Source organism: Paroedura picta, chromosome 1, assembly GCF_049243985.1.
Source record: "Paroedura picta isolate Pp20150507F chromosome 1, Ppicta_v3.0, whole genome shotgun sequence".
Lineage (NCBI taxonomy): Eukaryota > Metazoa > Chordata > Lepidosauria > Squamata > Gekkonidae > Paroedura > Paroedura picta.
The window spans coordinates 87,065,710-87,093,552 of NC_135369.1; the positions used below are offsets into that span (position 1 = coordinate 87,065,710).

Below are 27,843 nucleotides of genomic sequence, written 5' to 3' on the forward strand. Positions count from 1 at the left end.
TAATAGGTGTAGGGTTGATAAGTATTGTCTATATTTCAGTTTTCCCCCTCTTTCCACTTTTTGAAAAATAATTAGGAAGGAAAGGTTTTATTTCTCAGAAATTTTTCATTTTTATTATTGCTGCCACAAAGTCTATGATAAGCACACATTTTCTGGCTATTCTGATTCTTTATCCTTCCTGTTCCAATTGGAACAATTATAAAAGTGTAAATTCCCCCATCGGGGAATATCTGCAGATCTTATGGTGTGATTTTCACATCTGCCATGCTGATGTTACTGCAATATATATTTAAAAGTTGTATGGGTTTAAAGAACTGATTGGAATGAGATTTGATGATGAATGGGGCAAGAATAGTGCTGCATGTAGAAACACTATAGACTTCTGATGTCCTCGCCCCATGTCTTTTAAATGCCATTCACAACTTTAATAGCATGTGGCTCCCATTTCCATCGCAAGATCAGTGGTGTTTATTTTCTAGTGGGTTATTGAAGTGACTGTCACTGCTAGTCTGCAGTGCTATCTGTCTGCTTTAAATTTTAACTCATAAAATTGTCTTGGTATGCTTGATTTGTTCAGAATAGTTAGACAGATGGCTAGTCTTAATTCCAAAGGGATGCCTTGTAGCACCTTAGACTGGCCTTTTTCAACCTTTTGACCATAGAGGAACCCCCAAATAATTTTTCAGGTTACAAGGCACCTCAGGAGTGATGTTCTGTCTTCTTGCCATACACACCAGAAGTGACATGTCACTGGAAGTCACCACCTGTGTTAACAGACAGACTCAAGGGGGGGGGGGAGAGGAGACAGTTTAAGGTGTGAGTAGGTGTGCAGATTCCAGCCCCTCCCAGCTGCGGACACCATGAGAGAACCCTCTTTAAAATCTACTTTGCAACTGAATTTTACTGTGTGGAATAGCAAATTCCACTTGCAAACAGCCACAAAAGTGGATTGAAACAGCATTATTTAGCAAGCACCCTGTGACTTCAGGGTCTCTTTCACTCTCAGAAAGTTTAGATGTCATTACATTATACTTAAAAGCTGGGATTTTTTTGTTTGTTGTGATGTGCTTCACCTTACACTGACCAACATTAAACTTAATTTGCCCCATTGTTGCCCACTCACCCAATCTGTGGCGCTTCTTATGGAGCACTTCATAATCCACCTTGGTTTTCCCCATACTGAATAATGTGTCATCTATGGGCTTGGCTATTACTCTGCTCACCCCCAGTTCCAGATCATTTATGAACAAATTAGACCTAATGCTCTACCTTCCTTCCATTGTTAGAATTGTCAATTTATTCCTATTTTTTGCCTCCTGTCATTTTATCAGTGTTTAATCCATAAGAGTACCCAGCCTTATCCCATGACTGCAAAATTTACTCAGGAATCTTTGGTGAGGTACCTTACCAAAAGCTCACTTCTTGTCCACCCCAGAGGGATATCCTCAGTACCAAAGGATATTGGTCATGCAAGGAGGTGTCCCTGATGTCCTCCAGTCCTTAAGACTCTAACTCTCCTCAACAGCTTCCTGAGATCCAAGAATTCCACAGAGTGTACACCTAGGATTTCTGCGGTACTCTGCAAGAAACCGGATAGCTCCCACTCAGCTGCTGACTTTCTACCTTCATTGCTAGTTCGATTATTTTAAAATATTTTAGGGTCAAATAATGTTCATGATCTTAATTTTTTAAATTCTGTTTTATTAACATAGTATAAGGTCTGATTAATGGAGAAATTATTGTTACAAGTAATGCTGTAATGGGATTAAATTTTGCAGATAGTGAATCAAAATTGCTCGGCTACCAAATCCATCCATCGTTTTTTGAATCCCTGTTTATTTGAAATATTTTTTGTAAGTCTAAACATGGGCATGATGCAGGATGGATTGGAATACACTTATTCTGCAAAAGACTTAAGCATAATAGGCTCGCCAAGCACTTTGAAGAACCTTGACTATGCAAACCTAGTATCCAGCCAGTTGTCTGTGTATAATTGCTTAGATAGGGGATAGCTCTTATTTTGGATTCAAATGATTATAGGGAAGTGTGAAGTTCTAATCTTCGAGTGAAACCTTGCTGCAGTAAATTGCACAGCACATTTGAGTTGCAGAACGTAATGGTGGGTCAGGAAGGAGCAAGATTTGTCAATGTTGACTATATTTAAATACAGATATAAATTATGAAGTACAAAAGTTGTAGTACTTATTCAGGGAGTTAGCTTCCATTACACCGTCCAGATTAGAATGTCTGTTTAGACTTGTATCTGATCTATTTCTTATGTACCATGAGTTGCTTTTGAAGTCAGTGAACCTACTTATCAACAGAGCAGACTTGCTGTTACAGATACTTTCTTTGAATTGCAAGAAGACAGTTACCAAGATGGAACGAGGACTCCATACAATATAGTTTTTGTAAGAAATTTGGCCACAGTTGTATTGTTATGGAAATTAGTGTAGGTTCAGCATGGGATTTCCAGTCATCATGTGGCCAGCCAACCATAAGGCAGCCCCCCACATCATCAGCCAGAACCTCAAGCAACCATCCATACATATGCATGATTCCATTTCCATAAGGTTTCCTGGGTATGTGGAAAGTGGCAGGCAGATTGGGGAGCCTGCAGGCATCAGCATCTACTAGGTCCTCCATGCCATCTGGAAACGCCCCGGGGATGGCATTGTGGCTCCACATCTACACAACCTCCAAAAGAGGCCCCCTCAATTGAGGGAGGCTGGAGAACAAGGTTGACCTCCCCCCAAAACAGCACTGTAAAGCAGGGGTAGTCAACCTCAACCTGTGGTCATCCAGATGTTCATGGACTACAATTCCCATGAGCCGCTCATGGGAATTGTAGTCCATGAACATCTGGAGTACCACAGGTTGAGGTTGACTACCCCTGCTGTAAAGCACTGTAAACCTCCCAGAGCTGCAAAGAAATGGGCGGTATAGAAATCTAAATAAATAAAGCATGGTGAATATTGTGCAGCCACATGTCAAGTCCCCGGTCCGACAAGTGTCCAACGTTGTTGCAGAACAAAGGTAGCTGCTTGAAGCTAATGTCAGGGTGGGAAAGCAACCATCCAAGTCACAAAGGTATTGAGCCATTGCCTTTCAGAGGTGTCTCCTGGCCAGATTCACACTAACAGGTGCCACCATGCCCTTCCAAGGCTGGGCAGACCGAGTAGTGTGGGCACCAGGTAAACTGCCAGATGGTCTTCTGATCCTAAGTGATGGCCGTGGAAAGGCAGAAAATTCCAGGCAGGTCATTCTCCCCCAGCTCAATCATGAGCACTGCTGGAGGCCTGGAGTGACAAAACATTGATGCTAATGACCCCAACAGAGGAGACCACCACATATCACAATGTCCCACCCAGAGGATGCAAAGTTGGTCCCCAAGACACAGATCACTGCCCCAACTAGATGCTGACATATAACCGGCAGCCCAATGCACAATACTGTGACCAATAATAAAAAGGACTGGAGGAGGCAAAAAGAACATGTAAGAAAAACAGGAGATGACTAAGAGGTTGGACTGTACATAGCTCTTATAAGCAGAATAATACCTAGCACCATGCTGCATGTGACATCCAAGCCTGCATAGCAGCCCTAAACTGAAAGGAGCTTATGCCTAAGTGCTCTGGCTGGAGACCAAGTTTGTCAGTGTACTGCCTCATAACTGCAGCAAACTGGTACCTGGACAGGAATGTGCCATCTATCTGTGCTAGGAGCGGGCTTGAAGCCGATGATAGAATAAGTACACTGTACCCTAAGAGTTTTGGATTTGCAGAGTCTGATTGCTGTTCCATCCCTACCACATCCACATTGTGAATTACCTACGTCCTGAGGCTGAGTGTGATGCAGAGAGTAGCTTACTGCTGCAAAAAGCATTGACGAAAACCTGCTGCTTGGTGTAGTGGTTAGGAGTGCAGACTTCTAATCTGGTTAGCCTTGTTTGAATCCCTGCTCCCCCACGTGCAGCCAGCTGGGTGACCTTGGGCTCATCACAGCCCTCATAAAGCTGTTCTAACCAAGCAGTAATATCAGGGCTCTCTCAGCCTCATCTGCCTCACAGGGTGTCTGTTGTGGGGTGAGGAAAGGGAAGGTGATTGTAAGGCTTCCTGGTGTCCTCTCTTCAGGGTACCAGCTTCTTTCATCTGTTTATTGCTTGCTGATCTAGAAAGGGACTGCCAGGGTCCCACCAGTTCATAAGATTGCAAAAGAATGAAGTTCTGCTGAATGAACATTCATGGCCTTTGATGTGAGCCCACAGGTATGCAGATGAACCAGGCAATGCAAAACAGCCTCATCTGAGGGGGGCAAGGAGATAAACAGCCCCAAGTATGAGAGAATTACTCATATCTATAAATTCCCCCATCATAAGTCCACTGAGAAGTTGGTGCCAAGGATCCCATCATCCCTTTCACAATGAGACATCACCAAGGCTCTAAAGCTCCTCCAGGAAGGCGTCAGGAGTGTTGTTTGCCGATGGCACCAGAGCCTGGAACTACTCCTCCTGGAATCAAGACAGGGTGTCTTCTGTGTCATCACTGGAACCTGCAATACTTCTCAGTGAAATAGATTAGAATCCAAGCAGATGAAGAATAAACCTTCAGACCAGGTGCATAACCCACTCAGAACATGAGGATTCCCTGTTCACAATATGGACCACTGCCTGATTATCGCACCAGAAGAACACCCTGCAATCTAGAAACAAGTCCCACTGGATGGTGACCATTACCATGATGGGAAAAAAACTCAAGGAAAGTTAAATCTCTCACCAAATCCATTCCTTGCTGTGGGGCCATTATAATACATGGCAAATCCTAGACTACCCATTGTGAGTGGCATCTGCCAAATAGCAGTACCATTGAACTTGGCCAGAAATTCTGACCATATAGACAAATCCCCAACCATGGACCTGCTCAACGTGGCACAAAACACCCTGCCAGGGGTGACTGCCTTACATGCAAAGTTGAGATGCCCTAAGAGGGTGCACTTCTTCATGTCCAGCATGCCCATGAAAAGCCCCCTTAGAATCTGTAATTTGTTCTAATAATTGATTTTGGAAATTTAATGATTTCAACTAGCCAGTATGAACTGGATCTAAGAGCAATTTGCTGACATTTTTATAGTGATCCTTGGCAGTAATTGATGTACTACTTGTTTGATCGGTCAACAGAACATATTTGAAGTAAGGGGCGACCTCTTTGCTCACTAATTCACCTTACAAAGATTAAGTGTGCATGTGCATGTGTGGTGCAGGCCGTGTGTGTGTGTGTGTGTGTGTGTATTGCTAAAGTGAACTGCTGAACACGCTGTTATCGCAATGCAAGTAGAAAGCACAAAGAACAATAGCTGCTTGTACACTTACATGCAAGAATCTTCTGGGTTTGAGTACTGGCCTGAAGGCCAAAAGAGATACATGGATACATGTTATGTGCCAGTGACGTTAATAAAAGATGCCGTTCTTAGGGGGGAGCACGGCTGAAAGTCGGGAGACTTCCCTTACACTCGGATACCTGTGTGTGTGTCTGAATCTCTCACATCCCAACACACATGAAAGATTATACCTTGAATAAAACTTGGTTGCTCTTAAAAGTGCCACTGGACTCAAACTTTATTTGGCTGCTTCAGACCGATACGGCTATATACCTGAATCTAATTTATGGAGATAGTTAATTTTGGATTTGAAATTTAAAAACATATTTATTTATTTTATTTATTCCCTGCCACTTGCGAGAATGGCTTGTGGTGGGCTACAACATCCAATAAAACCCCATTAAAATGGACAACACTCATAATACAAAAACCGGCAACATGACGATAATGACTCTGTACAATACTCCCCCACCCCCACCCAATCACTGTCTCTGAAGGGATGGAAGGAGGGGTCGAGATCTCAGACTGATTGCTGGCTGACTGGGGGGAGGGGGGATTGATCTTCTTCGCTGCCCTGGCCTCAACCATAGACCTGGCGGAAGAGCTCTGTTTTTAGTTTCAAAATATATTTGTGTTATGTGCTATCAAGTTGCTTCCAACTAATGGTGATCCTGTGAATTATTTACCTCCAAAATGTCCTCTCATTAACAGCATTACTCAGGTCTTTCAAACGGAAGGATTTGGCTTCCTTTATGGAGTAATTCCATCTCATGTTGGATCTTCCTCTTTTTCTACAGATGTCTGTTTTTCCTACCATAATTGTCTGCTTTATATTCTCATGATGATGTGGCCAGAGTATGATTGCCTCAGTTGTAGAAGTAGCCATTTATCCTCTTGGTAAAAATTATTTGATTTAATGATACATCTGCCTTTTCCCTTTCTCCAGGAGGACCTAAATAACATTGCATTAAATAAGAAAGATCAGCGTAATAACAATGGGGATGAAAAGTCACAAGGCATGGAAACCCTTCCACCAGGTATTTAAATAGTGCTTATTATCTAACCTTGAATGTTAGCACTGGTAGTAAAAGCTGGGTGGAAAGTCAGTGGTATCAAAGTATAAAAGTAGGTACAGGAAATTGGAAGTTAAATGAGAGATTGGCAAGCTCTTTTGCCAGTGCGTATGCTGGTGTTGAGATTTCTCAGTGAAAGCTATATTTATGACATACTTAGTCTCTGACCATCACAGAGAACTTTTATATAGCAACAATGCTTTAAGGGTTAACTCCCAATGACTCCAAATAAATTTTCATTTCATAACTATTGAATTAGCAAATTCCAGCTGTCTGGATTTCTAGTTAGCTCTGCTAGTAAGGATATGCTTACTACTCATCAACCCAGAAGCCATTTTCTGAAAAAAGAAACATGCCAATAGTGAGACACTTGGCTCCAGAGCTGTTCTGGAATATTTGTGGCATACACAGGCAAAGCAAACATGGAACATAAATAAGTGAAGACAAAAAGTTGTATACATGTTAGGTTCCAGATGAGGTATTTTATTACAGCTCAGCTAGCAAGATTATTTTGATACTAGTTTTTTAATTGTTAAAAGAAAGAGCAGCAGCAAATTAATATATGCAGTAGCATTTCCTGGCTGTATTATTGCTATACTACTCTAACTTACGATTATCTGTTTGGTACATTTGGAACCAACATTTCCTCCAGGGAGCTCAGAGTAGCACTCAGAGATCTCTCCTGTTGGACTATGATCTCAGGCCCTGATTTGATTGCCCACTCTGCTAAGTGACTGTGGCCCCACCAAGGGGCAACAGGTGTAGAATAATGTCTTCCATGGTGTTTTTTTGCAGGAGATAAAAAACTTGAATTTACAACTGGCTGTTCAGAAAAGATTTATATCCAGCATTGTGGATTAATACTCTCCAGTCCATATGTATTTGTATCATTCTTAAGTTGTACTAACCATTAATGGCCATACTTTTAAAAACTAAAGCTTCTTAATATACCTTATTTTTTCTATTAAAACAAAAAATATAATATTGGGACTAACTAAGTTTAAAACAGTCAAGCACTTTATTTGTTTATACTGATTGATTGATTTTTTTACCACCACTCTTCCAGTGGTCTCGTTGTGGTTCACACAAAATAAAATGATAAAATACAATAAAACCCCATAAAACACCCCTTACAACAATAGACAGGAAGACAGACACACAAATAGATGGCGACTTCTTATTCAACATCCCCAATCCCCTCCCTCCCTCCCTCCTCCTCCCCACATTCAACCGGAGGGTCAAGTTTTCTTCCGCTGGGAGTGAGGAGCCAGATCTAATAAGCCTCGGGGGGGGGGGGAATCCTCTGATGAAAACACGGGACTCCACCTTGGTCTCAACCATATATCTTGCAGGCCCTGCAAAAAGCTGACAACTCTGGCAGTGCCCTCAGTTCTTTTGGGAGCTCATTCTACCTGGTTGGGGCCAGGACCAAAAACGCACTGGCCCAGGTCGAGGCCAGGGGGACAACTAGTAAATTCATACCTGCAGAGTGAAGAGCTAATGTTTCCTAACTTGCCAGTTTTCCTAGTACAGACAACTTAATTTACATCTATTATAAAAATTGATCAGTCCTGTTTTTGTAATGAACCCAGGTTCTGTAGGTATATTGACTTAAAGCAGGCTACTCTGATGTAGTGCTACAAATGTGGGAGAAACATTCGATACTGGGGCACTTAGTTTATTGGATAATATATATGATATGAAGTGGTCCTAAAATGCTGCAGGGCTTTCTCCCATATACATGTTTTCCAAAATGTGGAAACTGTGGTATCTTCTGTCACTCTTACAGAATTTAATTACTGTATTTTCAGTTTGCTTTTCTCACTGAAACCCAAGGCATGTATTTTACATGCCATCAAATCACTTCTGACTTATGGCAACCCTGTGACCTCCAAAACATCCTATTATTAACAGCCTAGTTCAAGTCTTGTAAACTGAAGGCCATGGCTTGCTTTACTGAGTAAATCCATCTCTTATTGGGTCTTCCAGTCTTCCTGCAGCCTTCAGTTTTTCCAGTGAGTTTTGTCTTTGTATCTGACCAAAGTTTGATAGCCTCAGTTTAATCATTTTAGCTTGCAGGGAGTATTCAGACTAGATTTGATCTAGAAACTACTTTATCTTTCTAGTGTTCCATGGTACCTGTAATACCTCAACCTGTAAAACTGTTCTCCAACAGTAAATCTCAAGACTACATTTTACTTCTTTGTCAACCTGCTGCACTTTGGGCCTGATCACAATGTTCAAATCACCACTTTAAAACAGTGGTGGTACCCCCATGGCCTAGGTGGGTTGGTGCTGCTGTTCAAATCATGTCTTGCTGGTATCATGGGATGCTTTCCCAACGCCTAGTTGACATGAGGATACAAGGACAGCTTTCAAATCCACAAGACTGCCTCCTCCATTTTATATCTTCTGTATAGTCCTTCAGTTTAATGTTCCCTTTTCTTTATTTTTATTTAATTTGTTTATAATTGGATTTATTATTGGCCTGACCGGCTTGTGGCGGTTTACATAAAATATAAAACGTATATTAAAAAACCCTCTGCCTGAGCCAACCAGTCACTGCTTCCAAACAACTGGCAAATGATTCGGAGGGGGAGGGGAAGTCTGTCCGACCATCCATCAGGAGGTAGAGCTGGATGTCATCTGTGTATTGGTGACATCCCAGCCCAAAGCCCCCAGATCAGCTGGGCCAGAGAGCACATATAGATGTTGAAAAGTGTAGAAGAAAGTATCTCCCCTTGTGGAACTCCACACGGGAGTACGAAGGGGTCAGGGAATTTTGTTCAGTGAATGTTTCAGCATGCTTAACTGTGGTTTAAATTTCACTCTGATTTCTTGAATCTTGTGAAATAGATATCTTGTTATTCTTTTTTATGTTTTTCTTTTAATTCTTTAGACTAGTTGTTATAATGTCTTTGTCCCAATACACAAGTAGCTGTAACACAGCAAGTACAACCTACATATCTACAGACCTGCGTTCTTGTGTGCCAGTTATGGTTTTCACCTGCTTGTTATTCCCCACTCAGAGTAGCCTGCCATGCATTAGCTACATCCTCGGCCTTTTCATCACAGCTCTCACATTGCAGGATGCATTCCATGAAGTGGTGAGGGGGTCCTATAGTTGAAGCTTGTTAGGAGGCACTGCAAGGCTTGCTTTTGTGCAAAAGCTTGAACAGCAGACATCTTGGGGGTTGGTGGGTTGGTTTTTATTTGGTTTTAGTCTGTATAACATTTTAATAGCTACTGGTCAACTGCCTTGAACCAAGAGATGGGGTCAATACATAAATTAAACAATGCAATAAAAATTAGAATAAAAAACCGAGAATGTAAAAAAAAAATCACAGTATAATATATAAAATAAAACAATGCAGTAAAGACAGTACCCCCTATACACTAACTGCCTCTCCTGCCTTTTCCAGTATAGTGATGTTGATAATGATAGATTGTATACAACTACTGCAGAAAAATAACTGTGCTGTATGCTAATGAGAAGATAAATGTGTCTTCTAAAAATATATAAGGCTCTTTCTAACACTAGCAAGTGAGATCTGATCTGCATGATAAACAACCAATTTGCCATCTGGCCTGGGAAAAAGAGCAAATTGGTGTTTTAGGGCTATAGTGCTATGGAATTTGATGGGGAGGTCTGGATAGTAACAATGAATTCAAGAAAATGCTTACTTAAGAGAGGCTCTGCTAAGTACTTGACTTGACATTGCTAAAATATGAATACTGTTTCAACTGCAGTTTATATTGAAATTGCCGTACCACACATGGTAGTTCTGGAAGCTAAGCATGTTTTTCAAATTAATTGACTATTAGGAGGGGTTGCAATTTGTTAAAGAAAATCCATTGTTAAACAGGGGATTGCAAACTGTGTTTTGGGATGTAGAATATATGTGGATTGTGGAATGTATGTTCAGTATCTATTCTAGTATGTGTAGCTGTCCTATATATGTACGGGATGCAGGTCATCTATTTATTGCATTTATATCCCATCATGGAACAGTGGCTTACACAGGAGCCTGGGAGGAGCCTGTTCAGTCTCTGCCCACACTTAGAGCAACAAGGCTACTGTATGATAAAAATATTTCAACCATACCCTGGGACTCCCTACCTGTTTGTATAGTGTAAGGGTCTATTTCCTAGTTCTTATCATAATTTGCTATCCTGCAGGTTCATAGAAAGAAGACTCAGTCATTGGAGAGCTTCAGTAATGTTAAAATGCAGCTCCTTCAAATTAAATTTTTCAGCCACCTATATAAAATTTATTTGACGTGTGATCCAGCATTGCTCTTGCAGTACATGCACCATATTAAATGGAAGTATGGACATACCTCAAACTTAAACTTTGTGTCCTACTGATATTTTTCTGCAGCATCATGTCATTGTAATTTGCAGAATATAGAAAGGATTCCAGTAAGCTTGGGTTTTATGGTCCCCCTTGAGGTCATACAGCTACTCATAATTTGGGTATGTTTGATTCTTGGGTACCCCGCAAGCTTTTGATGCAGTTATGATACCTGAAGCAAAGCCTCTTGGGTCTCAGCTGATACAATTCTTTTGTGATGGGTACTTAACAAATCTGGCTATTCAGCATATCTGTAGTATGAAGGCAAGTGCTTGTTTCTGTTGTGTGGTAACTGTCGATGGAAAATATATCATGGTAGAGCAGCAACTTCCAGTTTGTCCTTTCTGCATCAGTAGAGATTATGGGAAGATTGATCACTCTCACCTAGACTGAAGGCTAAAAATCCCAGTACACCATCAGAACCCCTATTTACTGCTGGACATCTTGGTTTAAAGATTATCTTCCAATGTGCTGTGTTACTGTGCAGAAGCTGTTCAGATTTTGGACTATAGTTAGTGAGAATCGTTAATTAAAAAAAATATTTATCTGTTTATCCTATAACTGCACTTGGCATAAACCCATTTACTAGATTTTGCAGCTTTGTGTTCTGGGTCTAAATCTGACAAAACTGGCTGAAATCCACATTGAAAAGGTGGATGTAATTTCCCATTGTGAGGGCAACCACCAGCTTGCCACAAGCCCCACAAGGAAGGAGTCTTGCACAGTTTCATGAAACAAGGGGAAGGTGCCACATTGTGGAATGCTGCTGATCAGAGCCACAGCCAGCATGCCAAATATCCACATATGGCTCCAGAGCCGCTGAGTGAATATCACTGTCTGAGAGGACAAAGGATTGAGTGAATTACCAAAAAGATTACGGAAATTGTGGATAAGTACAACTGTGAACAAATTCTTTGTATTTGTTTGTCATCAGTCTGGGAGATGTTGGGCAGGTGACAGAATTCTTGAGTCAAATATAAATGTCCAGAGAAGTAGCCACAGGGCTAATTGTGTGGTCTATAGCAGGCTTTCTCAACTTTTTTACCATTGAGCAACCCCTTGAAACATTATTCAAGCTTCAATAAACCCTAGAAGCGGCATGATATGGTTGGGAATCATAGCTGTGTACATGCCTAAGGGTAACCATGGGGGTGGGGGGAAGCATTAATTACAAGCTTGAAATTGACACGCTCGCCTGATATTATTCTGGCAGTGGCATCCATCTGGCATGTGGGTTTTCCAGAAAGATTTTCTTATTCAAATTTAAATGTTAGCAAAATTTAAAGCATGTTACCAAAAGAAGACAAATATACCATGTACCAGCCCAAATAATATACAATTGCTTCATATCCCACATTTAGCCTGCATGATTTATTTGTAGCACAACATTCCTGACAATCGTATGCAAGGACTTTATTTACACATGTGGGGTGAAAAAATATAATGCTGCAAAATTGTGTGGACAATTTTCTGGCACACATCACTGGTATCTGTTCATTGCTACAGATTTTATGAAACAGTGGATATTTAGAAATAGAAAACTGTATGCAGAAAAAATATTTTGAGCAGATTTTCTACTCCTATTTCTGATTGAAAGAAACATTTGAGTGGTCTTAGGCAGCTTCATACATTCATGTTGAAAAAAAAAACCTTTTGAATTAACTTGAAGATTACCACCTACCTTATTTAAAATTTTGGCCAAACTAAATGTGACAGCATCCTTGACTCTGCTATAGGGGTCCCACTACTGTTTTAAAGTGATCTGAAAATTGTAATGATCAGGCACAGAGTGCAGCAGGTTGAGGTGTTCGTGTTTCAACCTAGCTACTTTTCAGGTGCTCAAAAAGTGCTCCTAAAGCCATGTGTGTGTGACTGCTTGAGGCACGAAAAGGCTTGAGGAGAGAACAAGAACGCATCAGCCCAACAAGCTGTAGGCCTGATCATGATCTGGCCATCACAATATGTTTAAATCAATTTAATATTGGGACAGTGTCCCTATATTGGACCCAGGGATGCTGTTATGTCTAGTTTGGCCCATTGTATTGGTTTATAGCATGCATGTTGTTGATAGAAGACATAGAGATTTGTTTGAATCGGTTAATTCCTAGATTTTCTTTCCTCCTTAGGAAAAGTTAGGTGGCAAGATTTCAACCAGGAAGCTTATATTGGGGTTACTATGGTCAGAGCTGGACAAGACCCCTATGCTCGTAATAAGTTTAATCAAGTGGAGAGTGATAAATTACAAATGGACAGAAATGTTCCAGACACTAGACATGATCAGTAAGTATCAACAGTAAGTAACCACTGTGTCATCTTAAGGGGGTAAATAAGGCAAGTTATACAGTTCATTGTGGCTATCAAAATTTCAGTCTTTGTGATGTCTGTAACTGAATTCCAAATAAGCCAATTAACAGTAGGAACAGGGTAAATGAAGCAATATACAGGGGTCCAGTTGACTTGCAGCATACTTTGCATGTGTGTGCCTCCCATCTTCTACTTTCTCCACAATGGGAACTTAGAGCAGCTTACAGTATTCTCCTCTCCTCTATTTATCCTTGCAACAAGACTTTGAGTTAGGTTAAATTGATTATGTATGTGTGGCCCAAGTTCAATAAGTGAGTTGCCATAGCAGAGGGGGGATTTGATCCCCAGTCTCCTGGACCCTAATGTAACCTCTACACTATGCTGGCTTCTTGGACAGTAGCAAGCAGCCAGCCCTGAATGAGTCATGCACGTTGTGTGGTATCAGGTCACCAGTGTTTGCTGCCAGGCCTGGCCTTGATGAGTCCTCTCTCAAAGGATATGACCAGCCATGTAAAGGGCCCTCCCCATGCCGTTTACTGACAGAAACACGGCCTTGAAGACTGGCCCTATTGTTATGGTTGTCTAACAAAGGGCATTTTCCCATAAAGATACAGGTGCTGTTATAATTTGGGGGGACGGACCCCCGGGTTTTGTTTTTTGTTTTAAAGCTTTCAGCTTTGTTTGCAAACCTGGAGCTTTTTCCAGGTTTTTAAAAAGGTCCCTCTTGCCATCCTCAGTCTCCAAATTTAAGTATCCAGAAATGGGGCTGTGTTATGAATTAGATATACTGAGGAATTATCATTTCTTGTTTCCTGTGTTATGTATAAACTGCCCTGATCCATAAGGGGAGGGCAGGAGATAGAGAGATAGAAATAAAGAGTTTAATGCTGTGGGTTGCCATTTTTTTCATGTAATCCATTTTCCATGAGTAAAAGCTTGCCAAAAAAGCATTTAGTTCTTTCCAATTTTTTTAAAAAGCTTATACTGCTTCATTCAGTGCTCGGGGAATTCCTGAGAGGGGGGGAGGGGTTTATTGCACCTCCCCAGGATTTCTCTCCTGGGCTTTCACATATCTAAGAATGACAGACCATGTGTTCAAATCTGCAAGTAAAACAGCAGCATATATTTGTGTAGGTTTTTTTCATCCAGTAATGTTGAGCTGTATTCTTACTTACATTATAAGCTGCCTTATCTAGAGGGAAATGAAAGACTCCAAGTAGCATCAGGTGAATCTGTTGGTGTGATTTTGTTGAAAGTTCATGTTGACCCTAGAATTGTATAGTTTGACGGGCACAATTTAAAGTTATAATGCTGACAGTACTAGTGCATGTAATGACAGAATAAATGTTCAAGCCCAAAAATACAGGGAGGGAAATCTAGATGGTAGAATATTTTTAACATATATATTTAAAATAAAGTTGCTAAGGGAATTTACAGAGCAAAGTAAATCTCAATGTTTGTGGTTTGGATAGTTTTACGAATATAATGTAAGTGAGAAATCAACACAGTTCTTGACAATCAAAATATTGCTAGTGTGAGAGGGCTGGTTTTAGTTAGTGAACCCATGTGGAAATGTAATTTTCAAACCCCCTCTCCCCTCCCTATGTGGCCCTAATTCATATCAGTGCCTTGCAGTTCCTCTGAAAGAGATCATGATATCCTCCCATCTAGTTTGATCCTGTGGATTTTTTCAGCTCCCCCAATATACATAAAGCTGAAATGCAGTATGACTGTTACCAGATATTCTTCTCAGAAATCTGTTGATGATTCAGTCATTCAGTGCCTGATCCCATAATTCACTGGTGTCTCTTTGATGCATTCTAAATCCTGGATGCTATGTTTATAGATGGTCTGCATTGTGGAAATGTCATAATCCCTTCGACCTGCACATTTTTCCTTGTCATGCTATATTATGGCAGATTTAAAGCTGCACAGTGATTGAGATATTTGCATGCATGTATTTGACAGAGAGATATGAGATGTTCCGTGATTCAAAATTTAATACGATGATGTAATAAAAAGTGTGAAAGCAATGCAAACTGGTCCAGACATGGTGGATCTTCATATGCCTGCCAAAAATTTCAGAAGGGTGGGGTTAAATGAATTTTCTGTTTGTGCTGTACACCTGTTTCTCCCTATCTCTCCCCCTCCCTCCAAGGTTTAGCACTGAACGATGCTGCAAAGTTTATGTTGTTGGGATAGAAAGAAGGGTTGCCCCTGCATCGAACTTGCCCTGAGAGGATAGGGTACCTGAAACATCTGATGTAGTACAAACACTGGGTCAGATCTGGATTGATCACAACTGTCTAAGGAGGATGAGATAGGAGTGGTTACAATTCATCAGTGGATATATGCCAAAGATGGAGATTGGATGGAGCTGGTTTATAATCTGAGATGGTGTGAGGCTCTCCTGTTTTGGAGTTTTTTAACTAGTAAATGCTCAGCCATTGTAACTAGCAACCTACTGTTTTCCAGAGGAAAACTGAGGAATTGTCTCCCCATTCATTGAACTCTTTACAAAACTGACTTAAGGTTTGGTACTCTCCAGAGCTGCCTTTCTCAGATTTTTTACCGTTGAGAAACTCCCTGAAGCATTCTTCAGGCTTCAAGAAACCTCAGAAGTGGTGAGATCATGCAAATATGGTTGGGAAGCATAGCTGTGTTCACATCCATCTGGAGCTCCTCCCCTTCCCACCCCCTCCAGGCCCACAATTGGCCACTTTGGGAGGGGGTGGGTGGGTTGACAAGACCCTATATAGTCATATCACAGATAAATGTTTAACAAATTTAAAAGATATATTAAAAATTAATTAACTCCCACCCACTTTGGAAACCCTTCCAGGGCTGTCAAGAAACCCCAGGGTTTCACAAAACCTTGGCTGAGAAAACCCGCTCCAGAGTCTGAATGGTAATTTACCATTGTCTATGTCTGCTTCCCAGCAGCAGTGAACTCAGGGTAATAATATATATAGGAAAGTGAGAACTACACCTGTCAAATGGCACTTTTACATTCCTATGTTACCCTGATTTTTCTGTTGCAGCTTCCTCTTTTTTTAAATTAGGTAGGAACAGAGATCTCAGACAGGGTTTGCAAGGATGAGGAGGGAAAGAAGGATATTATGCCTTTAAAATGAATATTCTACAACAGTCCCAACTTAGCCTGCAGAGGCAAAGCAGCCCCTTCACAAATCTAATTTGTGGCTAAAAAATGAGGACTGCAAAGACAGCTCAGGTTGCCAAAGTCAGTGCTATATAAGGAAACAGTGTGGGCAGTTACTCAAAAGATATAGGGCATCAAAAGAAGTATGGAAAATCATGGTAAAACAGAATGCAGAGGGTAAATGAATTGGATAAATAGTGTGAAAAAGTACAAAACAACCCATGCTGTACATGAGCAAAGAAACTGAGGCATAAATGCCTCTTAAAAGTACCCTCTGAGATCTCCTAACCATGATTGAATTGGACAACTTTAATGCTATCATCTTTGTTTATTGCTGTGAGTGGTATTGTTATAATTTCCAAGCTCTGTCTTTTAGGACCTGCTATGCATAAAAGCAGCCATACATGTGTGCAAGAAAAACAATATTTCCTAGGTGCTGTCATATTGTTCTCACAAAAACAACTCTCTTTTTTGAGACATACAAAATGTGTAGTCTGTGAATTGTTGCAGGCTTTCACAACCGGAGTCAACTGACTTCCAGCCTCACAGTCTGGAAAACCCACAACAGCCTGTGTTGTCTACCTTTATTATGGTAATCTGGAGGTGTAGCTTTCAGATTTATAAATATATTACATCAGGATAGCCCTCAGTGCAGAAAATACATTTTTTTAATGTGAGTACGTGAAACTGAATCAGACACTCAGGGTTAGTGTTGCCTACGATTGGCAGTAGTTTCCCAGGATTTTGGATGAAGTCTTTGACATCACCCACCATCTGATCTTTTTAACTGGGGATATTGGGATAGAACCTGAAACCTTATTAATATCAAGTAGATGCTCTACCACTGTAATTCAGCCCTTATCTTCCAAGCCTATCAAAATATATGAAATAGATGAAAGAACAAAAGAAGACATTCCCTTGCTGTATTTCATATGTTTAAAAGAGGACCAGAAATACATGAAGCTTTCACCTACGATTAATTCTGCAGGGGAACAAACAAAGGATTAACAGAGCTTTTCAGTCTTGTTGCCAGTGAGACTTTTAAGCAGCTTAATTTTTATATAGCCCCTGCAGATTTTTAAATATTTGAGGATTTGATTGACTTGGAAAGACCTAGATTCAACTCGAAGTATTAAAGCTGATCAAATGAGTTGCTTTAGGTAGATTATTCTAAAATTATTGGCTCGATTAGGTTTTGAATATAACTGAACGAATGTTGCACTACACTGCTCTCAGTCAAAGTCATTAATAGGTTTGTTTTTGATTAGGCTGATAGACCAAGGCATCCCAGTGCAAATGATTTGCAACCTCTGAGTCACAACAGATGACCTTAAATTTTCAAATATTGCAAAACTTACCTTGCATCAGGGCAGGAGATAATTCTAGCTATCATCTTAATCTAATCTATTTTCCATGCTGTCTTCAGAAACCAACATGTTGCCTAGTACTTGACAAAGCTGCACCCATGAAAGCTGCTACCTAGATCTCAAGGGGGTGGGAGGAAGACAGAAGCCTTTGGACCCATGTGATGATGTGCTTCAGAAAACTGAGTCTTAAACCTTAGTATAGTGGCAGGTTCTCATGCAGTGAGCTCATGTACAGAAGTTCCAGTAATACAAAAATATCATCCAGGCAACAGACATCCACATAAAAGTGCCTCAGGCCTCTCTCCCAAAGAAAGCCCTTGACATAGTCATCCACACCTTTTAGTCCTTAGTAGTATTCTTTGTGTTTATTTTAAACATAGGATTTCTGTTTTTGAAATGGCAGTTATTGGTATGAGTCATTTTGTGGCTGTTCCTTCCCTAGAACCTATCTGCTATCTTGTTGCCTGTCTTTTAATAGGAGCTCAGCTTAGATGGCACTAAAAGTTGCATAACTTTTGTCTTGTCTTTCAAGGTGTCAGAGAAAACAGTGGCGGATAGATTTGCCAGCTACTAGTGTGGTGATCACTTTTCACAATGAGGCAAGATCAGCTTTGCTTCGTACAGTTGTCAGGTATACTTGGCATTTGTCTATGAAAAATGTCTCTGATTTTGATTGTAATAGACAGATCTTACATGAAAGTGTTCTTCTGATTTCTATTTGCTTGTTTGTTTTCAGTGTTCTTAAAAAAAGTCCCTCACATCTTATCAAGGAGATCATATTGGTAGATGATTACAGTAATGATCGTAAGTACTAACACAGGATTCTGCCCCAAAGCCTTGTTCTAACAGCTGATTGAAATGTAGTTATTTAAAAGGCCTTCATGAACCCCTGCTGAATCGCTCTTTGGCAGGAGTAGGCAGGCATGTGTTAGTCAGCTTCTTAATTTAACTTTTCTGGCATTATGATTGAAGTTACTTGTCAAGAGCAGTCGCAGGTAGTGAATCAGATCATAATAAGAGCAGTCTTATCCTTTCAAGTTGTAGTCAAGGTGACCTTGTCATTTGTGGGTGTAAATGGCTTGATAAGAAATAACTTTTTGTGACCCCCCCCCTTTTGAGCCAAGGTGAATAAATAGTTAACTAAGGTTTGCCCTTTTTTGACAGCTGAGGATGGTGCCCTTCTGGGTAAAATTGAAAAGGTGCGGGTCCTGCGGAATGACCGCCGGGAAGGTGAGAACTTTATTAAGAATGGGGAAAATATGAAGCTACAAACTCCAGGCAGAAGTGCATTTTATAACAATAGAAACAGTTTACCTTTCTTGCAAGTGGTATATGTCATTGCATAAGAAATTAATGGTGATGAATTGCACAAAGCACCTATTTAGACTGTTCTTATTTCTGTCTCCTGACTATCTTTTTTCTCTCTCTTTTCTGTCTCTCTTTTTTGTTTATTAATGCTTATATCTTCTTATATAAAACAAAAATGTAGCAAATCCAACAACGTACAGAACAGCAACAAAAACCCAAGAAAAAAACAAACATAAATGGAGCAGCTGTTTAGTCTGCTGTTTATTATTTCTGTCTTCTGATTCACTTTCTAAGGAGACATTTTATGGTATCAACCCGCATATTAACAGCTTCCTGAGCATAGAGACTTTATACAGATGAGGTATAGAAATGATTAAATAAAACTGGTAGTCTAGTTTCTTTGGTGGATTGCAGTAGGTTATGATAGTTGATCCCACTGAAGCGAACAATTGGATAGATGCTTTTTATGGGAAACTACTGACCAGGTTAATAGTATTAACAAGCTAGAATCATTACCAGCAAATGTTTATGAAATCAAATTATAGTAAATTCATATATTTTGAAATATGCCTTTTATCTTGCAAAGATGAAATAATGATGCTTAAATTAATGAAATAATGATGCTTAAATTTTTAAAATAAGCATTGTAAACAAAGAAAGGATTCTGACTTGTAATACTAAGAGAAACTCCTTCAAATTAACCATTTTGGTATAGTGGTTAGGGGCACGGACTTCTAATCTGGCAAGCCAAGTTTGATTCCTCACTCCCTCACATGCAGCCAGCTGGGTGACCTTGAGCTCGCCACAGCACTGATAAAGCTGTTCTGACCGAGCAGTGATATCAGGGCTCTCTCAGCCTCACCCACTTCACAGGGTGTCTGTTGTGGGGAGAGGAAAGGGAAGGTGACTGTAAGCCACTTTGAGCCTCCTTCTGGTAGTGAAAAGCGGCATATAAGAACCAACTCTTCTTCTTCTTAATGTTGGTTTGTTTTGCTTTGTGACCATTGCTTTGTCTTTAAGAAACATCTAGTAATGTACCTCATATCCCTGAGGAAGGGATATTAACTAATATTTAACTACTGGTTATATTTAACTGTTCAAAACAAGTAAACCTTTGAATCTAACTGGCATTGATCAATTATCTGCAGAACCTCCTACTATAAGCCTGGAATAAATTGTTTAACAGTATATTTATTTGGTGTTTTATAGAAAATAAAAGTTGTTCATATTGTGTTTTGCTAGCATGTTTTGATGTACAGATCATCCATAAGAGTAGCATTAAATAAACACATGTAGGATTTTTTCTAGAAATGAAAACTTAACCCTCCAAAGCTGGGTTCATAACTGATCGTAAAAACTCTTCTCCCTTAACATGTGCATCTTCATATTACCCTTATTCCTTCAATACATACCTCATTTTAATTTGAGAGGATTCACCAAAAGGAAATTGCAATTAGATCCATGGCTGTGCCAAGATTTGGAGGTAGTGTTGGTTGAATGACTTCAAATACTTTCCAGAAAAGGCATTAAAAGCTGTAGCTGCATAATGATGATACTACCGTTAAGATGTCGTTTACATTCCAGTATTTCTTTTCAGTTTAAAGTCATAACCTCCTGGAGGTGTAATGTATAATGATTAAGTTGTTGGGATTTTTTTTTGAGATGCTGCATAGGAAAAAAATTAGCAGCTATTGTATTGCTGTGTTTTGCAGCACTCTAGAAGTTCAGGTAAGACATCTCAGTATTGGCTGTAATAAAAATTACAATAGCTGCTTTTTCTTATTATTATTATTTTTGGCACCATCAAGTCACAGCTGACTTATGGCAACCCCTTAAGAGTTTTCAAAAAGCAAGCGTCATTCATAGGTGGGTTGCGATTGCCTGACTCCACATCAAGATCATGGTATTTCTTAGACATCTCCCATAGAAATGCTTAGCGTCCAAGGTCTGATGAGATAAGTCTAGCCTAGGCTATGCTGGTCAGTGCATAGCAGCTTTATAATAATGTACAATATTCTCTTCCACCAAGGGGGTTGTATAGTACCCCACAGAAGTACCAAAAACTCCCATAAAATATTTATTGCAGATGCACTATTTCACATGTTGCTCAAGGAGTCAGTTGTGCCCCATTTGTTATGTGTGCAACCCCCCCCCCATTATTAAGGCTAAAATTGGAACACTGATGGGGTATGCTTAAAAATTAGTGTTAAAATGTTTTGCTATATTAATTTTAAGTAGTTTTCAGTTAAATTTTGTCAACTGTAACTTAATTGGGGTATATCCCATCCCAACAACTAAATAATTCAGTTGTTTTTTAAAGGAGTGTTAAAGTAATGGAACGTTAGCCTTTTCTGTATGTTATTTTGATCATAGGAATGTAGCGTAGACAGAATAAGGGCATCCAGGGGAAGTCCTTTGGAAGTAAGTTTTCTAGAAGATTGCAGCTTAGGAGGAAGTCACAAAGTAACACCAGGACAGCTTCAAAATAATTTATTAAGAGTATATTATATAAGTAATTTTAAATTGTATGTTTGATATTTACCTCTTAAATTTTTTTTGTAATTAGTATATAAGTTCAGTATTTTTGCTGAAATGTTATTTGTTTATAGTTTCTGTGTCTCTGTTCCTGAAATATGGAGTTTTACCCGGAAATGCACTTACTGACGCAGAGTTTCTAATGTGGGTGCTCTTGCTTTTCAGGCTTGATGCGTTCTCGTGTTCGAGGGGCAGATGCAGCACAGGCCAAAGTATTGACATTCTTGGATAGTCACTGTGAATGCAATGAGCACTGGCTGGAACCTCTTCTGGAGAGAGTAGCTGAGGTTGGTTAAGAGAAGCATGGATTACATAATACAACTTGAGTGCTTTGTTGGTATGCAGCATTTCAGGGGCTGTATTTCCAAAAGGAATCCTAATGTATAGATTGGAATTTAATGAGCACGGACAGATGTTTTTGTGCATAAACACACAAAACATATAATGGGTTTCTAGATAAAAGCCATTTCAAATAATGCTTTCTGACAAATACACAACAATTTTTGAAAAGCATGTACAACCAGTGCATTCAGTGTTAATTGGAGGATCCAAAATGCCAAGCATTAAAAAAAAGAGTAGGGGGTAATGGAGAAATAGAGCTTCCTGTGTCCTTAAGTCAGTCACTAGAAGGAAAGTAATACACATGAAATTTCAAGTACAGCTAATTGTGCTCACTTCGGCAGCACATATACTAAAATTGGAACGATACAGAGCAGATTAGCATGGCCCCTGCGCAAGGATGACACACAAGTAAAGCTAATTGAGGCTAACTATCTGAAATGGTTACGAGTGGTGGTCTCTAATCAGGAGAGCCAGGTTTGATTCCCCACTCCTCCATATGCAGCCAGCTGGGTGACCTCGGGCTCATGACAGCCCTGATAGTGGCGTTTTCATAGAGCAGTCTTGTCATGGCTCTCTCAGCCCCACTTACCTTTGAGTCGCTTTGAAATTCCTTTGAGTGGTGAAAAGTGGGGTATAAAAACCAACACTTCTCAGGAAATGATAAACATGAGACAGGAAAGTAGGATATTTTACATTGTTACTGCAATGCCAACTGTTTTAGGAGTGCACTAAAAAGAGGTATTGTCTTGCATGGACTTAAGAGCATATATTTATTTATTTATATTTGGTTTTATACACCACCATTTCCTAGCAGGCTCATGGCGGTTTACAATGTAAGAAAGAACTGATGGTGAAGCTGTACTTTACATGGCTGTCACAATGGTTCCTGGTGCTGAAAAGATGCTCTTTGTTTGAAAACAGCTTGTGTCTCTGGTAATAGGAGTCATTGTACCCCCACAGTTGAAAATTGGCTACATAAACAGGTTTTTCCTATATGAGTATGTCTTCTGTTTGGTTTTGGCTGGTTTATTTAGTGGCTGGAGAGATTCAATTTTTTTTTAGCTAAAGTGCTTATTATTAAAATCTTTTCACATGAGTGTTTGGGATGCTCACATTGTTCACATTGTCGTATTATATAGTCATCACTGTCTTACAATTTTTTTTTGTCAATGTCTGTTTTAGGACAAGACCAGAGTTGTTTCTCCTATAATTGATGTAATTAATATGGATAACTTCCAGTATGTGGGGGCATCAGCTGATTTAAAAGGCGGTAGGTACCTGAACTAAAGCATAAGGTTACCTCTCAGTATCTGATAATGTAAATACTTCAGAACATCTAAACATACAGTTGATGTAATGTTTATTGTTTTATACTGCTAAGTACTGAAGTTCATGGGGTTGAATCCAATGGAATGCTTTTTTTGTGAGGAAGGATTTCTGCTAATGCCCCACTCTTGATGCAGCCTAGAATGCCTTCCAAAATGCTGTTTCCCCCTGCCACTGGCCTGCTTTGAACAAAATTCTTTTATTTAGCTGTCTAAGTGAAGGTAGGGCATCTGGCATCCTTCCTAGTGGAAAATATAGACGAAAGAAAAAGCCTTTTCACTCTCTAAAGATAGCAAAAGCTAGAACAAGGACTCTGGTGGTTGCAGTATGGGCAGTCCTTCAGGTGTCCTATTCTACGACTGTTTAGGGCTTTAAAGGTCAACACCAGCACACTGAATTGTGCCTAGGAATCAGTTGAAGGGTAGAGATGCTCTAACTGAGTGTGACATTTTCATTGTGGAAGTCCCACTTACAAAGAATGTACATTAGCTCCCATGGGTGCAAGGATAGTATATTGAGCTTTTACACAACTCAAATAGGCAGTCCAGAGAGCCAGTACTGCAATTACATAATTAAATAGATTTTCTTCTTTGTGATTTAATTATTATATGTAGAAAACATAGTTTTTGAAATAAAATGCAAGCGAATTGAATGGTCAAAATGGTTTCGGGCCTTTATTTTCAAATAAAAGGTGTAAACATAGAGTTGGAAGGGGTCATACAGGCCATCTAATCCAATCCCCTGCTTAATGCATGGTCATCCTAAAGCATCCAGGATATGTATCTGTCCAGCTGCTGCTTGAAGACTGGCAGTGAGCTTTTAACATTTTTAAAGCTTTGACTTTTTGTGGGTCTAATGAAGATACTTTAATTGTCAAGTTTTAATATTTACCCAATTAATTTTTTCTTATCGGTCTAACTGTTGAAAAACAATATTAATGTTTAAATGTTCAAACATATTTTTTGAAACATTTTACAGTGTTGAGTATGGTTTCTAGAAATATGAACAATTCTTCAGTGTTGATTTTCATTCTGGAACACCAGGGCCAATCTACAGTGTCAAATCTTTTATTTAAAAAAGAAACTAAAACACAAAGAGTTTCTTACAAAATACAGAAACAGCTTTGTTGTGCATGCTTTAAAGTGAATAACTATGCACAAATGATCCTTGTGTATCATTTGCTATTAATCTCATTGTAAGCAGAAACTTTTCTAATCAAATTGGATTGATGCATCCATATCAGATTACTTTTCCTTTAATCCTTTTTAGCATTTCAGGATATGTTACACTTTCATTTGTAGTCCAGTAGAGCCCTCTAATGTTCAGTCTTGTGTTTGCCACATCAGACTCACCGATGTCATCGAAACAGATGTTTCTGTTTGTATTTTTGTTTTGATGTTTCACATTGTCTTTTGGAAAGACTAATATCTTATTTCATTTGAAGCAGTCTTTAAAAGTTTCTGATTGGCTAATTTAGTGCTGGCAGATGTTGTTACTGCAATTGTAGGATAACTAGAAGAATGCCATTGTAGTATGTACAGAATGGGCGGGGGGGGGGTTACAGCTATTTGTTTAGGGCCATCCCTTTTTGGAGTGAGATAGATGGTGCGCCTGTTGGTAATAGTGACCGCTGTGCTGCTAAGTTCACCATTCAGGCCAGTGGAATGTTACTCCTCATGTCCCAAGCAGTAACATTTGATTTCAAATGAAGGAACTTTACAAAAGTGAGAGGACTAGTTCGAAGAAAGTCCAAAAAGGAACTTGAGAGTTAAATTCCTACAGAATAATGGGAAGCTAATTAAGCCATATTAATTGAGACCTATATAGAATGATTGTCCATGTTAGGAAAGGTACTGCCAGGTCTAAAAGAATGCCTATGTGGTTAATGACTGAAGTCAAGTCCTGCCCCTCTGGCCTTAAGAAATTGAACAGGCAGGTTGGTAATGGTGACTTGGCAGACACTGTATACTTAGATTTTCAAAGCTTTGGGCAAAGTTCCTTGCCAGAAATTCCTGAGTAAGCTTAGCAGACATGTGGTGAGGAACAAGTGAACAATTCTCTCAAGTGAGCAGTGGAGTACCACAAGGGTCTGTACTGGGGCTGGGGCTATTTAATTTATTCATAAATCATCTGGAATTGAAGATGAGCAGTGTAGTGGCCATGTTTGCAGATGGTACTGAGGTATTCAGGTTAGTGAAAACCAGGAGGACTACCGGAAAGAGCTCCAAAAGAATCTCCACAAATTGAGTGGGTGGCCAACAGTGTGGAAATGAAGTTCCGTGTAGGTCAGTGAAAAGTAATACACGTTGGACAAAAAAACCCACAACCCAGCTTTTAAATATATGCTAATAAGGTCTGAACTTGCTGAGAGGGAAAGAGACCTTGAGGTCATAGTGGATAGCTCAATGAAAATGTCAGCCTAGTGTGGCTTAAACTCCTTTCTGGAGGTTTATTTGGAAAGGGGTTGAAAATAAAATATCCAAGAAGTCCCTTTATAGATCTGTAATGCGGCCTCATTTGGAATAGTGTGCAGTTTTGGTCACTGTATCTCAACAGGGATATTGCAGAATTGGAAAATGTACAAAAGGGGGTAACATAAATGATTAATGTAACTTTCCTATGAGGAAAAACTGAAGAGTTTGGGATTTTTCAGTTTAGAAAAGAGACTAAAGGTAAAGGTATCCCCTGTGCAAGCACCGGGTCATGTCTGACCCTTGGGGTGACGCCCTCTAGCGTTTTCATGGCAGACACAATACGGGGTGGTTTCCCAGTGCCTTCCCCAGTCATTACCGTTTACCCCCCAGCAAGCTGGGTACTCATTTTACCGACCTCGGGAGGATGGAAGGCTGAGTCAACCTTGAGCCGGCTGCTGGGATCGAACTCCCAACCTTATGGGAAGACAGCTTCAGACAGCATGTCGCTGCCTTACCACTCTGCGCGACAAGAGGCTCTAGAAAAGAGACTAAGGAAGACTATAATTACAAAATTCTACACAGAATGGAAAGAATGGATGGAGAGAACTTTTTCTCTCTTAATATACTAGAATTTCCGGATGTCCAGTGGAGTTGAAAGGCAGTAATTTCAAGATAGGCAAGTGTATGTACTGCTATGTTCAACAAGTGATTAAAATGTGGAACTCACTGCCACAGAATGCTCCAGGCAGAGAGAGCTTAAAAGGGGATTAGCCAGGTTCATGGATGATAGGAGGCTGTGGCGACTCAAGGCAGCCTCTGCATTCAGAGGCAGTATATCTCTGCAAACCAGTGCCAGGAGGCAACATCAGGGAAATACCTTGGCTTCTGTGCCACATTGTTAGATTTCCAGAGGAACTGTTTGGCCAGTGTGTGAGACTGTATGCCAGACTTGATAGGCCACCGCTCTGATCCAGCATAGCTATGAGACTAGAGGAAAAAATATCCGACTTTCGATAATTGCTATCAGTTGGCTTTGGCTTACAGAATACTGAAATTTCATTTAAGTGGGAAGTGCCTAGATGGCTGCAGCTGAATTATTTATGTAGAACAGTGGAAACCCTCCTCCTGTCCTTTCTCCTGTGTAGAGCAAAGTACTTGTTGGAACATGTTTAAATATATCAAGTCTGGGCAGGTAGAGGGGCTCACTGAAGGAAGGGGGTAGTAACAGGGCTTCCTAATTACCCTTGTTTCTCTTAGCCATGTGTATGTTTGTAGAATGATAAGCAGTTTCCCGTCTTCTCTATCTCACATTTAAAGGAGTCTCTTCTGTAATTGGTTACATAAACATATATATGAATATCATTTTGCTTATTTATGTTATTTATAGCCTGCCTTTCCCATGCATTTTGTGATCTTCTGAAACTGCTGTTAACCTTGAGTATATGTGTGAGACAACGGGCATTTTCCAATAAGTATCTAAAGGCAAACATCTGTTGCACTAGCGGTGATCATATGTCTAGACTCAGGCTAGTCTCAGCATTTCCAGGCCAAAGCTTGCAGTGTTATGGAAATCTGCAAGCTCTTAGAATGGATATTATAGTGGAGCTCTCATCAAGAATGTGTGTACTGTTCTATAAATACAGAATTCCCCCAAAAAGAGTACATAGCTACAGACTGAGGCATGCTGCCAAATTGATTTGACTGATCTAACAGGCATGGCAAATTCCAAATCTTTGGTTTTTAAAGATTTGCATGGAGCTGCTTGCTACGTAAATCAGTTAATAAAAAAACACCATGAAACCTGTGTACCACAGGGAATGTGGCATGAAATGCCATTCCACAGAAGCTATGGAGGTCTGTGCAGGCCATTGCTTGGGTTTGAATGGGGTAGATGGTCATAATTATTTTGCTTTGACGGCATAAGTAAATCTACTTCTGGATACGTACAAATATTCAAACTTGATTTAGGGTATATTTCTATCAGCTGTGGACATTCCTTCATTAAGTGTTTGCCAAGAGAAGCCTGCATTTGTTTGAAACCAGAAATGTACATTAATGTTAAAGCACTTGTAGGGGTTCCTGGCAGTCATTAACAGGAATGGAGAACCTTCTGAGAATGGCTGGGGTGGCAAGGAAGGTTTGGTGCAGGATTTTGTAGATGTTCATTTCCAGTGCAGCTGAATGGAGACTGAGCAGATGGGGGAAGAATGGCAAGCATGTCCTCTTCTTCATAGTCTTTAGGAATTGTTTCTAATGGCTCACCTTGTGGACGGGGTGGTGGAAT

The 27,843-nt window shown here is 40.0% G+C and overlaps 1 protein-coding gene and 1 non-coding gene across 2 annotated transcripts in view; both read left to right on the top strand.

Moving 5' to 3' along the window:
• The window catches only part of GALNT2 (polypeptide N-acetylgalactosaminyltransferase 2), a 79,832-nt gene that overhangs the window by 38,810 nt on the left and 13,179 nt on the right, over positions 1–27,843 (top strand). The window contains exons 2-8 of the mRNA XM_077346460.1: positions 6,323–6,413; positions 12,930–13,083; positions 18,167–18,265; positions 18,371–18,438; positions 18,799–18,864; positions 21,643–21,764; positions 23,002–23,089. Coding sequence (XP_077202575.1) covers positions 6,323–6,413; positions 12,930–13,083; positions 18,167–18,265; positions 18,371–18,438; positions 18,799–18,864; positions 21,643–21,764; positions 23,002–23,089 — 688 coding nt within the window. The remainder of the gene's footprint in view (positions 1–6,322; positions 6,414–12,929; positions 13,084–18,166; positions 18,266–18,370; positions 18,439–18,798; positions 18,865–21,642; positions 21,765–23,001; positions 23,090–27,843) is intronic.
• LOC143828042 (U6 spliceosomal RNA) lies at positions 22,145–22,252 on the top strand. Its single transcript, XR_013227487.1, has one exon. It is a non-coding gene; the product is annotated as a U6 spliceosomal RNA (small nuclear RNA).